This window comes from Sus scrofa, chromosome 5 (assembly GCF_000003025.6).
Source record: "Sus scrofa isolate TJ Tabasco breed Duroc chromosome 5, Sscrofa11.1, whole genome shotgun sequence".
NCBI lineage: Eukaryota > Metazoa > Chordata > Mammalia > Artiodactyla > Suidae > Sus > Sus scrofa.
Genome location: NC_010447.5, coordinates 41584780 through 41598747, shown reverse-complemented (window position 1 = coordinate 41598747; position 13968 = coordinate 41584780). Strand labels below are relative to the sequence as shown.

At 34.1% G+C, this 13968-nt stretch overlaps 1 protein-coding gene across 8 annotated transcripts in view; it reads left to right on the top strand.

The window, feature by feature from the left end:
- Positions 1–13968, top strand: part of DNM1L (dynamin 1 like) — a 65005-nt gene that overhangs the window by 37311 nt on the left and 13726 nt on the right. For all 8 annotated transcript variants that reach the window (XM_021092060.1, XM_021092061.1, XM_021092057.1 and 5 more), the window contains 5 exons: positions 312–398; positions 5906–6068; positions 8582–8702; positions 10306–10437; positions 11364–11570. In XM_021092060.1, the coding sequence (XP_020947719.1) occupies positions 312–398; positions 5906–6068; positions 8582–8702; positions 10306–10437; positions 11364–11570 (710 nt within the window). The remainder of the gene's footprint in view (positions 1–311; positions 399–5905; positions 6069–8581; positions 8703–10305; positions 10438–11363; positions 11571–13968) is intronic.

Here is a 13968-nt window from a genome sequence, read left to right as displayed (position 1 = left end):
CCAAAAAAAAAAAAAAAAAAAAGAAATTTTATCTGCTTAGAATCAAGAGAAAAGAATGTGAAATAGTATAAAGGACATATATTGTGTATGTTAATAGTATAGGTTTGGATAGGATTATGACCTATGGCTGCCTTATTTCCTATATGTTTCATCAGGTTTTGATTGTTGATTGTTGGAATGTTTTAGAATCATAGTTTAGTTAATATTTAAAAGCATATAATACCTACTTAAAATGAGGTTTACTTTAGCATCTTATATTTCATCAAAATCTTAATGTGATTTTAATATGGTATTTTAAAACTTATTTTTAGGGAGTAAGCCCTGAACCAATTCATCTTAAGATTTTTTCACCAAATGTTGTCAATCTGACACTTGTGGATTTGCCAGGAATGACCAAGGTAAGAATAGTTGCTGCTCATTGTGCATGTGGTCATGTTTGTTTTCACTTAAACAAATGTGGTTTTTCCTTAACCTCATATAGATTAATCAGCCTTTTGGGGGACAATTACCTTGATCTATTAGCAGCATTTAACATAGCCTTCCTTTGTCTTTGAAAAACTTTCTTTACTCTGCTTCCTAGACAGCACACTCTAGAGGATTATTTCTGATCTCACTGGCCATTCCTTCTCAGTCTCTTTTGCTTGTTTCTTATCTTTTCAATGTCGAAACAGTGACTGCTCCAAAGCTTAGTTTTTAGATCTCTTGTCGAGAGGGTACACTTAACCTCTTGATGATTTCATACAATCTCATGCCTTTAAATATTAGTGTCTGTATGCTGATGACATTCCCAGATCTCCAGACTTGTGTATTCATCCTGTATATCCAACTGTCTACTTGACATAAATACTTTAAATGTCTAATAGGCATTTCAAACTTGATGTGTCTAATACCAAATGCCTGATCTGTCCCTCAACCTAACTGGATCCTTCTCTAGTCTCCCCTGTTGTAATAAATGGCCACTCTCTTCTACGTTGCTTAGTCAAAAGCTTGTAGTCATTCTTTGACACTTCTTATCCTACATACTCTACTTTCTCTGTCAGCAAATCCTCCTAGCTTTACCTTTAAAATACAGGCATACCTTGGAGATATTATAGGTTCGGTTCTAGACCACTAAAGTGAATATAGCAATAAAGCAAATCACATAAATTTTTTTGATTCCCAGTGCATATAAAAGTTATTTTTACACTATGCAGTTGACCCTTGAACAAAGGTTTCAACTGCATGGGTCCACTTAAATATGGATTTTTTTTCAAGAAATATATTGGACATTTTTTTGGAGATTTGTGACAATTTGAAAAAACTGCAGACAACCACACAGCCTAGAAATAACAAAAAAATAAAAATATACAAATCTATTATAAAAAGTTAAAATTTATCAAACTTTATGCACACAAACACAGATTGTACATGGTGCCATTCGAAGTAGGAAGAAATGTAAACAAATGTAAAGAATGCATATTTACTCATAACTGCATAAAATTACTTGTAGTATATACTGTAATATGCATACATAATCACAATATGTACATAATTTCATAGCCGTCTTCTGTTGCTATTGAGCTGAGCTCAGGTGTTGTGAGTATCCTGTTAAAACCCTGTGTGACGCTAATCATCTCTGCATGGGCAGTTCATCTCTCCAGTAAATTGCATATCATGGTAAAAAGTGATATCTTGAGGTTCTTGAATATTTTTCATCATGTTTAGTGCAATACCGTAAAGCTTGAATAACACCACAAGACCCATATGAAATGCTGATAGTGGTACGAGAAGCAGAGAGAAGTCAAGACGATACAAGGAAAAGCTGAGTTGCTTGACATGCAGTGTAGATGGAGGTCTACAGCTGCAGTTGCCCACCATTTCAAGATTAATGAATCCAGTTTAAGAACCATTGTTTAAAAAAAAAAAGAAAAAAAAAGAAAGGAAATTCAGGAAGGCATTGCTGCAGCTATGCCAGGAGGCTTGAAAACTTTGCACTTTATGTGAAATGCCTTTTTATCTTATATTGAAATTTCAGCTTTTATGTGGTTGCAGGATTGCTATAGGAAAGGCATGCCTATGGACTCTAACACGCTTTGAGAAAAAGAGAAGTCATTATATGACAACTTAAAGCAAAAGGAAAGTGAAATATCTACAGCTGGAGAATTTAATGCCAGCAAAGGGTAGTTGATAATTTTAGAAAAGTTTGGTTTAAAAGATGTTAAGATAACAGAAGGCAGCAGAGTTTTCAGGTGCCATTAAGAAAATCAAGGAGAAAGGGTATATGCCTGAACAGGGTTTTGTTTGCTTTTTGTTTTTTGGCCGCAGCGTGCAGCAGCTTGATGTAGGATCTCAGTTCCCTGATCAGGGATTGAACCCAGGCCTCAGAGGTGAAAGTGCTGAATCACAACCACTAGAGCACCAGGGAACTCCCACTGCCTGAATTTTGCTGCAATTGAAAGTGCCCTATTCTGGGAAAAAATGCCACAAAGGACATTTATTAGTAGGGGAGAGAAATGAGCACCAGGATTTAAGGAAGGAAGGGATAGGCCAACTCTACTGGATTGGGCAAATGCAGTCAAGTTTATTATCAGGACTTCCCTTATCTATAAAGCTACTAACCCCTGAGCCTTGAAGGGAAAAGATAAACACCAGTGATTTGGTTGTCCAAAAAGAAGGCCTGGACAAAGAGAACCCTTTTTCTAGATTGGCTCCATCAATGCTTTGTCCCTGAAGTCAGGGCTGCTTTTTAAAGTTCTTTTGGTATTAGACAGTGCCTCTGGCCATGAAGAACCCCTTGAGTTCAGCACCACTCTTGAAGTGGTCTGCTTGTCCTCAAACACAGTGTCTTTAATTCACCCTCTAATCAGGGAGTCATATGGACCTAAAGGCTCATTACATATGGTACTCTAAGGAAAGGATTGTCAGTGCTATAGAAGAGAGCCCTGATAGGGAGAAGATGTCGTCATTACTAAAAAGCTATAAAAGGCCTTAAGCCTGAAACAATAAATTCCTACTGGAGAAGGCTATGTCCAGATGTTGTGTATGACTTTAGGATTTGTGACAGAGCCATTCGAGAAAATCATGAAAGAGATTGTAGATATGGCAAATAAAAAAAGTGGGGGGTGGCTGACTAAAAGGTTTCAAGATATGGATCTTACAGAAATCTAAGAGCTAAAGTAGACACTACGACAGAGGAATTAACAAGAAAACTTGATGAGATGAGTGCTTCTGAAACAGCGGCAAATGGGGAAGATGTAGAAGCAGCAGTGCGAGAAAACAAATTAATGTTAGGCAATCTGTCAGAAGAGTTCCAGTTATTTAAGACTGCTTTTGACTTGGTGGAAGACGGATTGGAACTATATAGAGACATTATTATAGTGAAAAAATAAGAGTCAGACAGAAATTACATATGATGTATTTCCATCAAGTTACACTGAGAGTACCTGCCTCTCCTGCCTCGTCTTCTACCTCCTCCTCTTCTTCTGTCTCTGCCACCCCTGAGGCAGCCAGGCCAACTCCTTCTCATCCTCCATCTACTTGATGTGAAGATGATAAGGATGATCTACTAATGAATAGTAAATAATCATCATGCCATAGAGTTAATAAGCTTATCTGTTATATATATGTGGGAGCATCTTCATGTGAAAATCTAGAAACTGTATGGCAAGAACTATAAGATGTTTTTGTGCCATCTTTGTCATCATTGCCCAAGTATTCATTGTGTAGAACATCATGCACAAGATTTGTATTAAAGTGGATAGCCTATCCTACATAGGCATAAGGTGAGTGATATTTAATATAAAATTAATAATGTGTTAGTTTTCTTACTGTTTTATTTATAACTTTGCTTTCAAAGAATTATATTACCATACAGTATGCTTTCTCTCATAATTGGAGAAACTATCAGCTTACCATCACAGGTAAGTGGTTTCCATACTATATTGTGAATATGACTGTAATACTGTATGCTGTAAAAATTTTATTTATTTATTTATTTGTCTGTTTAGGTCCATGCCCATGGCACATGTAAGTTCCCAGGTTAGGGGTCGAATGGAGCTGCAGCTGCTAGCCTACAGCACAGCCACAGCAATGCCAGATTTGAGCTGTGTCTGTGACCTGTGCCATAGCTCACGGCGATGCCAGATCCTTAACCCACTGAGTGGGACCAGGGATTGAACCTGCATCCTCATGGATACCAGTCGGGTTTGTTATTACTGGGGAGCCTCAATGGGAACTCCTGCTATAAAAATTTTGTAATGATTCACTCAGTGTATAGGCTAGGCTACTGTAAAGCAGTCATAACAGTTGCATTAGGCAATCATTGTTGCTTCTTTATTATCACTGCATGAATCATTATATCTGTAAATAAATATGAATTTCTATTTCACATTATCCTTTCATTTTTGATGTCTAGTGTCAGTAATAACATATAATGTCTACAGTGTTTTGTATCATACAACAGTATTTTTTAAAAAATAGAACTACTTTATTTATTTATTTATTTTTGTCTTTTTAGGACTGCACCAGTGGCATATGGAGGTTCCCAGGCTAGGGGTCTAATTGGAACTACAGATGCCTCTGAGCGAGGCCAGGGATCGAACGCACAACCTCATGGTTCCTAGTTGAATTCGTTTCCACTGTGCCACAACGGGAACTCCTCATACAACAGTATTGATGTCCATGCCTACAATTTATCTTGTAAACAGATGACATAAGCTTTAAGTATTGATATGTACAATACAGTACTGTAAATATATTTTCTCTTCCTTACAATTTTCTCATTAACATTTTCTTTAGCTTACTTTAATATAAAGAGTACAGTATATAATACATTTAACATATAAAATATATTTTAATTGACTGCTGTTGGTAAGGCTTCCAGTCAGTAGGAGGCTATTGGTAGTTAAGTTTTTGAGGAGTCAAAAGCAGATTTTTCGATTCCATAAGGGGTCAGTACCCCTAACCCTGTGTTGTTCAAGGGTCACCTGTACAACAGTCAAAAGTCAACTGTTAAGTGTGCAATAGCATTAAGTCTAAAAAATAATGTTAAAAATACTTAATTGCTAAAAATACTTAATTGAAAAATACTTTATGCTAAAAAATGCTAATCATCATGTGAGCCTTCAGGGAATCGTATGTAATCTTTTTGCTGGTAGGTTTGAAATATTTCAAGAATTACTAAAATGTGATACAGAGACACAAAGCAAGCAAATACTTTTGGAAAAATTGACACCAATAGACTTTCTTGTTACAAGATTGCCACAAACCTTCAGTTTGCAAAAAGTGTGATATCTGTGAAGTGCAATAAAGCAAAGTGCAGTAAGACAAGGTGTGCCTGTATATCTGGAACTCTGTCATGTCTTACAAATTCATAGGCGCCATCTTGAGCTAGCCACTATCATCTCAGCTGGATTACCCCCGTAATCTCCTAAGGGGTCTTCCTCATAATTTATTAACTAGGCAGCCAGAGTGATATTATTAAAGTGAAAATTAGATTGCATCTTTCCTTGGCTCAAAATCTTTCCAGTGGTTTCTCATTTCACTCCAAGTAAAAGCTTAAGTTTTTAAAGAGATCTAAAATATCTACTCAGTCTATCTCTATTATTCTTCTAACTCCTGCTCTAGTCTTCTGCCATTTTGTTCCCTTTACTGGAGTGTTCTTCCCCCAGATATCTGCATGTACATCTCCCTTATCTCTTTCAGTTTCCAGTCCTTCTCTCAGATGTCTTTATCTGGGTGAGGTTTCCCCTGATTACCCAATTTAAAAGCATAATCCAATTTAAAACAATAATTTAAAAGTATAACATTTAACCTAAGTATTCCTTAGTCTCCATTTTTCCTGTTTTCCATCTGTAAATGGAAATGGGGTTGGGGAAGCTGAGTTGGTTTTTATCACTAGTTCCTTGATCATCTCTGTTTGGTTCAGGTGCCTGTAGGTGATCAACCTAAGGATATTGAGCTTCAAATCAGAGAGCTCATTCTTCGATTCATCAGTAATCCCAATTCCATTATCCTCGCTGTCACTGCTGCTAATACAGATATGGCAACATCAGAGGCACTTAAAATTTCAAGAGAGGTAGATCCAGATGGTAAGGACAGATGTTAATATCTAATGCGATGCTTGGTTCATAATGGTAAAGGAGGGGTTTTAATTTTAAAAAGAATATCTTTAGCTTTTGACACATTTTAAAAACAATGCTTTTCTATTTTAATACAATATCAAACAAATTTTGATTGAAAATAAAGTTTTAATGGATAAATTGCTGTACGGGCTAGGCAAAAATACTTCTCATGATGTTCATATTTGTACTGACTACCTAATGATTTTAAAATAATAAGATGGTTTGCAAAGAGTTTCTTGCTTTTACACATAAAATGATTTTGGTTTTGAATGGCTGATTTCTAAGAGTAACTTATCTTAGGTAATCATTGTAGATTATTATAGTATAAGAGATAATTATGGTATCTACATTCTTCAGAGTTAGAAAACATTTAGATAGGTTTAAGGCAGAGCCAATCCTTAGAAAAATAGTTCATACTGTGGGTCAGTATATGATACTTCGCTAATGCTGTGGTGTGCATCTCTTAGTATATGTAAGATGCCAACTTGTAAGTTATTATTGCTGCTAATGAATGTATGCTTTGCTCCATACAGAAGCCATTTTTTTTTTCACCTGAGTATTGAGGGTCTGTAGGCTGTGTCATTTCTTTTCTTTTCTCTCTCTCTTTATTTTTAAATTAGTTAATTAATTAATTATTTATTTATTATGGCTGCAAGTGTGGCATATGGGAGTTCCCCAGGTAGGGGTTGAATTGGGACTTAGAGCTGCCAGCCTGTACCACAGCCACAGCAATGCTAGAACCAAGCCGTGTCTGAAACCTATGCCACAGCTCACAGCAATGCCAGATCCCCAACCCACTGAGTAGGGCCAGGGATCGAACCTGCATCCTCATGTACATTAGTCGGGTTCGTTATTGCTGAGCTACAATGGGAACTCCTAGGTCATTTCGTAAAACACTTTTTTTTTTTTTTTATCATTTCAAGTTGTTTTATGTATGTATTACATGAGGAATTAATGCTCATTTTAGTTAGATTAAAAGAAACTATATTGAAAGGTTTATTTAAATTTTATTTTTATTAAACTGTTAAGCATTCTATACGCATCAATTCTATTTTAAACTTACCCTTGAGCCATAAATATAATCATACTTTCGATCTAGTAATCTTAATCTAGTAATGTAGTGTAAGAAAATAATCCAATCCAGTATTATTTATAAAAAAAAAAATTAGAATCAACCTAATATATGGCCCACAGTAGGAATGATAAGATAATAATAGAACATGATGAAATCATTAAAAAGGATGACTTTGTAGATTAGGACCAAAACAGAAAAGTGCTTATAAGTGAAAAATGTCATATGTAAAATTGAACACTATGCAGAGCAGCTGGAGCTTTCATATATTGCTGATGGGAATGGTATAACCACTTTGGGAAACAGCTTTTTAAAGAAGTTAAATCAGTAGTTCCACTCATAGGTATTTACCCATGTTAAATGAAAACCTATGTTTATATAAAAACCTTTATGCAAATATCTGTACTAGCTTTGTTCTTAATCTCCTAAAACCGAAAACAACACAGATATTTCTCAAATGGGGAATGAAAAACCAAACTATAATGTGTTCATACCATGGAACACTATTCAGCAATAAAAAGGAATGAACCATTGATATTTGCAACAACATGGATGACTTTCAAATGCATTATGCTAAGTGAAAGAAGCCAAACTCATAGTACAGCGTGCCAAGACCATCAAAATAATTACAGGGACTGTGTGATGGTTAATTTTAGGTATCAACTTAACTGGCTACATAGTACCCAGTTGTTTGGTCAAATTCAGTCCAAATGTTGCTGGGAAGGTATTTTTTAGATGTGATTAATATTTAAATCAGTAGACCTTGAGTAAAGCAGATTATGCTCCACAGTGTTGGTGGGACTTATTTAATCAGTTGAAAACTTTGACTAGTCGAAACATTTAATAAATTGAAAAAGACTGAAAACTTTGTACTCAAGACTGGAACATAAAAACTATGCCTGAAAAAAAAATTTAACAGGATATATCTATTTCTATCGGTAGGATATGTTAAATAAATTAAAACTTTTATGATTAAAAAATGCTATGTATATGATTACATTTTATATAGAATTCTGGAAAAGGCCAAGCTAGGAACGGAAAACAAGTTTGGGTAGTTACAAGAAAATTTTGCCAGAGGGATAATGGACCTGTTTCGTCTTGAGGAAGTGGTGACATACCTTTGTGTTTGTCAAAACTCATGGACCTGTATACCATACATGAGTGAATTTTAAAATGCCAATAGAAAAGTTAGCCCAAAAAGAGCTAATTGAAAGTTACATTTAAAAAAATTTTTAAATTAAATATGATTATTAAAATTAATTTAAAAAAGTATTTGTAAGCAAAGGAAAACATTACCAAAATAATGGCAGAGGTAATGTTAGGTAGGATTTTAGATTAGGATTGTCCTTTATTAATACTTAATAGCTTAATTTAATGGGTCGTTTCTTTTCTTTTTTGCATTTACCAGGTCGCAGAACCCTAGCTGTAATCACTAAACTTGATCTCATGGATGCGGGTACTGATGCCATGGATGTATTAATGGGAAGGGTTATACCAGTCAAACTTGGAATAATTGGAGTAGTTAACAGGTTAGCAATCAAGAATGGAATAAGAATTGTAACATTCTCATTTCAAAGGAAAACTGAATTTTTTTTGGAGTTCCCTTGTGGTGCAGTGGGTTAAGGACCTGGCTTAGGTTGCTGCTGTGGTGTGGGTTTGATACCTAGGCTGGGAACTTCTGTATGCCGTGGACACAGCCAAAGAACAAAAAAAAGCAAAAAAGCAAATCTGAATTTTTTGAATCAGTCTGAAATGTGATAGTGTTCTGTTATTATAATATAATGGAACACTATAACATAGTGTTCATGTTATTATAATCTTGGTATTGCTGAAGAATTCATTGAAACAAAGGGAGAAAAGCCTCCTCTAGATGTTCACTAAAGCTTCCTGTAGATACTTTTAAATAGAAAATGTTTCTAAAGTAAGCAGTGCCACAAAATGGAAGAAAACTTAATAGCCAGGCTTGAAAATTTCTTCTCTATTATGTATGAAGGCACTGGATTTAAAAAAAAGTATTATTTAATTTGCACTCAATCAAGAGAGAGTTGTTAAGGTGGTAGGATTTTAATCAGTTTAGCTTCTCACATTAGTAATTCTATATAATTGGCAGAATGTGAGTTGGAGAAATTTTATTAAAGGTATCCTAATTATGAGTAGCTGGAATTAAAAATTGTGGAAAGGAAACTAACTGGTATTGAGTATCTAATTATGTTTTAGACACTCTATTATGCGAAATTTGCAAATGGTGTCTTTGACCCCTTAAAACATCCCTGTGAGTTATGTACGTTAATCTGTTTTATAATTACAAAACTTACTAAGTTATATATTTATACCTAAGTTGCATGGCTGGTGAAAGCAGAGCCAGATCCAAGTGAAGAGCTCTCTTAGTCCAAAGCCTTTATAAAATAGGAAGCACTGTAACTGTCATGAGATCTGGGTTCTAGCCCTAGTTCATCCACAAACTAAGTATAATGTAGGTTTAAGTGACACCTAAATTTTTGAGACTCAGACTTTTTAAAATAAAAATGTTGCTAAGTGATGTCTTTATAATTGTCTGCTTCTATTTACGTGTCTTCTCCCTCAACCCTACTTTTTTTTTTTTTTAAATTTTTAAAATTCTCACTATCTCTCTTTTCAGGCAAACAGCTGGTTTAAACTGTTTATTTGTAGATGACTACTCTTGAATTTAGTCTGCCTATGGAAAAATATACAGTTGTTTAAGACATATTTTTTTCACTTGTCTATCCCTGTTACTTAAGAGTACTGCTTTTGACTGTAGTTAATGGTAATAATGAGACCTAAACTATTCTGGCAATGCTTACTTAAAAGTCACACAGTTTGAATCTTAGCTGAACTACTTAATATATGACCTTGGGTAAGTTAGTTAATCTCCCTGGGCCTTAGTTATTTTGCTGTAAAATGGGATAATACTTATTTCATATCATTATTGTGAGAGTTAAATAAAACAAGCCATGTCAAGCATTATAGACAGTGCCTGGTTGCCGCCATCATCGTCATCAGTTTTAGGCTTTCATCATCATCATCGTTACCATCACCATCTAAAGTACTTAGAGGACCATAGCTGACTTGAGTTGAACAGTTTTTTCTTTTTTTTTTTTTTTTCAATCTTAGGAGCCAGCTAGATATTAACAATAAGAAAAGTGTAACTGATTCAATCCGTGATGAATATGCTTTCCTTCAAAAGAAATACCCATCTCTGGCTAATAGAAATGGAACAAAGTATCTTGCTAGGACTTTAAACAGGTAATATTTTTTACCTTTTGGAAAATGAGATGTTTTTGGTTTGCCAGTAGGTGTCTGAGACATTTGATTATCACTTCCTTACATGAAAACGCAAATTTTCATTTTTTGCAAAATTTCATTTTTTGCTTCTTGTGTAATAGGTTCTTATAATGTAGATAATCTATTTTTATTGAGGTGGTTGGCATTAAATCATTGAATAATCTAGGAATGCTCAAGTGAATTTTAAAATGCCTTAAATCATGAAATTCTTGATAGTCGTTTTATTCCTGATGATAAAGCTAGATGGCAGATAACTTCATTTCCATTTTGGATTTTGGAACTAAATTAAAATTCATAATTTTCACAATCTATTCCTAATTTGTCTTCTATTCCTTTTCATAAAAATAATTTAACTTATATACCTTGAATTCTGAATACCCACTGATGGCAGCAGGAATAGAAGACCTTTCTAGATAATATATGAATGACTGAAGTAAAAGCTGTTTTCTTTTACTTTTGGTTTATTCCCTAAATAGATTATAGGCTGAAGGACATGGATATTAACAAGATTGAGTTTCTCTGTGCTGTGTACCCATTGTAAAAGATAAGTCAGAAAACAAAATTATGTAGGTAGAGTTGGATTGAGTAGCTTACTTTCTTTGATGTAATTGTAATAATATAAAATTTTTTTCAATTTATGTTTAGTTTTCTAGCAGTTGCTACAATTTGATGGGTTGAAGGCAACTTTAAAAAGCATTTACCAAGATGGTTTCTTTCATGTCATTTTTTTCAGACTTAAGTATCTGCCTCTAGTCTAAGACTTCATTATTTCCCACCAAAACAAATTGTTTGACCTGTTTTCCCATTACTTACATTTTAAAAATTTGACTGCTTGGGTCTTCAAAATACAGTTTTACTTTAAAATCCTTTCTTTCTAACCTTTTTAGGTTACTGATGCATCACATCAGAGATTGCTTACCAGAGCTGAAAACGAGAATAAATGTTCTTGCTGCTCAGTATCAGTCTCTTTTAAATAGCTATGGTGAACCTGTGGATGATAAAAGTGCTACTTTACTCCAGCTTATCACCAAATTTGCCACAGAATATTGTAACACTATTGAAGGAACTGCAAAATATATTGAAACTTCAGAGCTGTAAGTAAGAAATTTCCCTATGGATTTGATTACCCGGATTGATGGGTTACTTTATTTTGTTACAGTGACTTTTACTCTGAGATTATCTCATTGTGATTTATCTGTAAAACAGGAATATCACATTGTAGAAATGATCGATGATGTCTGATATGTGTTTAAAATGGTTTATAAACTGTAAAAGTATGATAAAAGTTTCAGTTTTTTAAGTAAGATTTTAATTGATAAGCATTTATAAAAATTTCATAATTTAACTTTTTAAATGTTCGTTGTTTCTTTAACACACATAATTCATGAAAAAATACAAAAATGCAAGTAAAAAAAATAAATCATAAGGACAAATTTACTTGTAATTCCATCATCCAGAAATAAGCCCTGTTACTTTGGCATTAACCTAGACATTTTCTATGCATCTATTAAACATATTATAAATTCCTGTAGTACGTATCTTTAAAAAGCAGATGCTATGGAATCGTTTCTTCAAATCAACACGTCACAAACAACTAGTAGTAATTATACATTTGTATTCTCAATTTTAAGATTTATGTATAATTTTACATTTTAGATATATACTTTTATTTGTTGAACCAGTCCCTACTATTGGTAGTTTGCTTCATTTGTACGCGAATATAAACAATGCTGTGATGGGCTATCTTTGGGGCCTGTATCCAAGTAAACACTTACGGTAAATTTCTAGAAGTGGAATTACTAGATCAAAGGGTCTATAACTTCCTCAATGTCTACTGCTACATTATTAGTAGATTGTGTTTTTTATTAGCGGTATATAAGAATATCTATTTCTCTAAACTCTAACCTTAAAAAAAAAACCTCTTTGTTTTAGAAAATAGTTATAGACTTCTAGGAAGTTGTAAATAAAGGTGCAGGGAGGTCCTATTCACTCTTCACCCCAGCTCCCCTAGTACTGACATTTTGCATAACTATAGTACAGTAACAGCAAGAAAATGGACATTGGTACAATCCACAGAGCTTATTCAGATTTTACCAGTTATACTTGTGTGTGTGTGTGTGTGTGTGTGTTTGCATGCATGCATGCATATGTGCGTATACATGTGTGTACTGTTCTATGTACCTTGATGTGACCCAGGTTGCCTTCTATGTGAGTTAACTCATTAGAATATTTAGCAAAGTAATTACTGATTGGTTATTATATGTATGGCATATTAAGAGAAGTAAAGATTACTAAGGTGAACCTTTAAAGAGCTCAGTGGCTAAAGTAGGTCATGGTAACATGAGGCTTGATTAGGTGGCCAAACATGTAATTTTTATTTAAATACTTCTTATTAAATATAATACATATTCAGGAAAGTACACATACCATATATGGACAGTTTTATACATAGTTAATTAAGCAAATATCTTTGTAATTACCTAATCAAGCCTTATGAGAACATTGAAGAGAGATCATTTACATTTCTTTCAAGAATTGGGAGAGTTCTACAGTTAGGAATGCATTTGGGTTGTGCTCTGAATAGAATGTGGGAAGGCAGTAAGTAGAAGGGTATTTTAGGCTTTGAAACAGCAAAGAATAATGCAGGATGAATTTGGAGAATGGCATGTACAGTGATAGGATGCAACAGGAGGCAAGGCAGAAAGGGTGTCTAAGAACAAGACTATGGAAAGTCTAATATCTTCATAATTTGAAGAACTCCCTGCTGTAAAAAAATTAAACACTTGGTCACAGGAGTAACCCATTTTAGGATAATTCTAGTCATTATGGAAATTATTTGGAGAAGACCAATTACTGGTAATTTTAACTTTTTAAATATAATGCCATAGCATTAATTATAGTCACAATATTGTACAACCATCAAATAGTATGTTTCCTAAATTTTTTATCACCCCAACAGAAACTCCATATCCAGTAAGCAATATCTCTATGTTCCCCTCTTCCCCTAGCCCCTGGTAACCTCTTACTTTCTGTTTCTATGAATTCCTCTGTTCTAGATATTTCATATAAGGAGCATCATACAGTATTTGTCCTTATGTGTCTGGCTTATTTCATTTAGCATAATGTTAAGTGACTTATGCTTCTATAGACTACTGTAAAAGAAGTAATGAATAGTGATGGTGAAAATAGGAACTGGTAGAATTGGGGAGACAAAAAAGTATTTGTAGAATTCATTTGGACTTGAAAAAAAAAAAAAGATAATACCGAATTTCTAGTCAGTAAGATAGGAAACACAAGGTGCCCAGTATGTTAGGCCCAGGCATTTAATTTATTTAAAGCAGGGCTGGGCAAACTGCAGCCCATTGACTAAGAATGGTTTTTGCAGTTTTAAATGGTTGAAACAAATTCAAAGAATATTTCTTTTTTTTTTTTTTTTTTTTTTTTTGTCTTTTTGCCTTTTCTAGGGCCGCACCTGCGGCATATGGAGGTTCC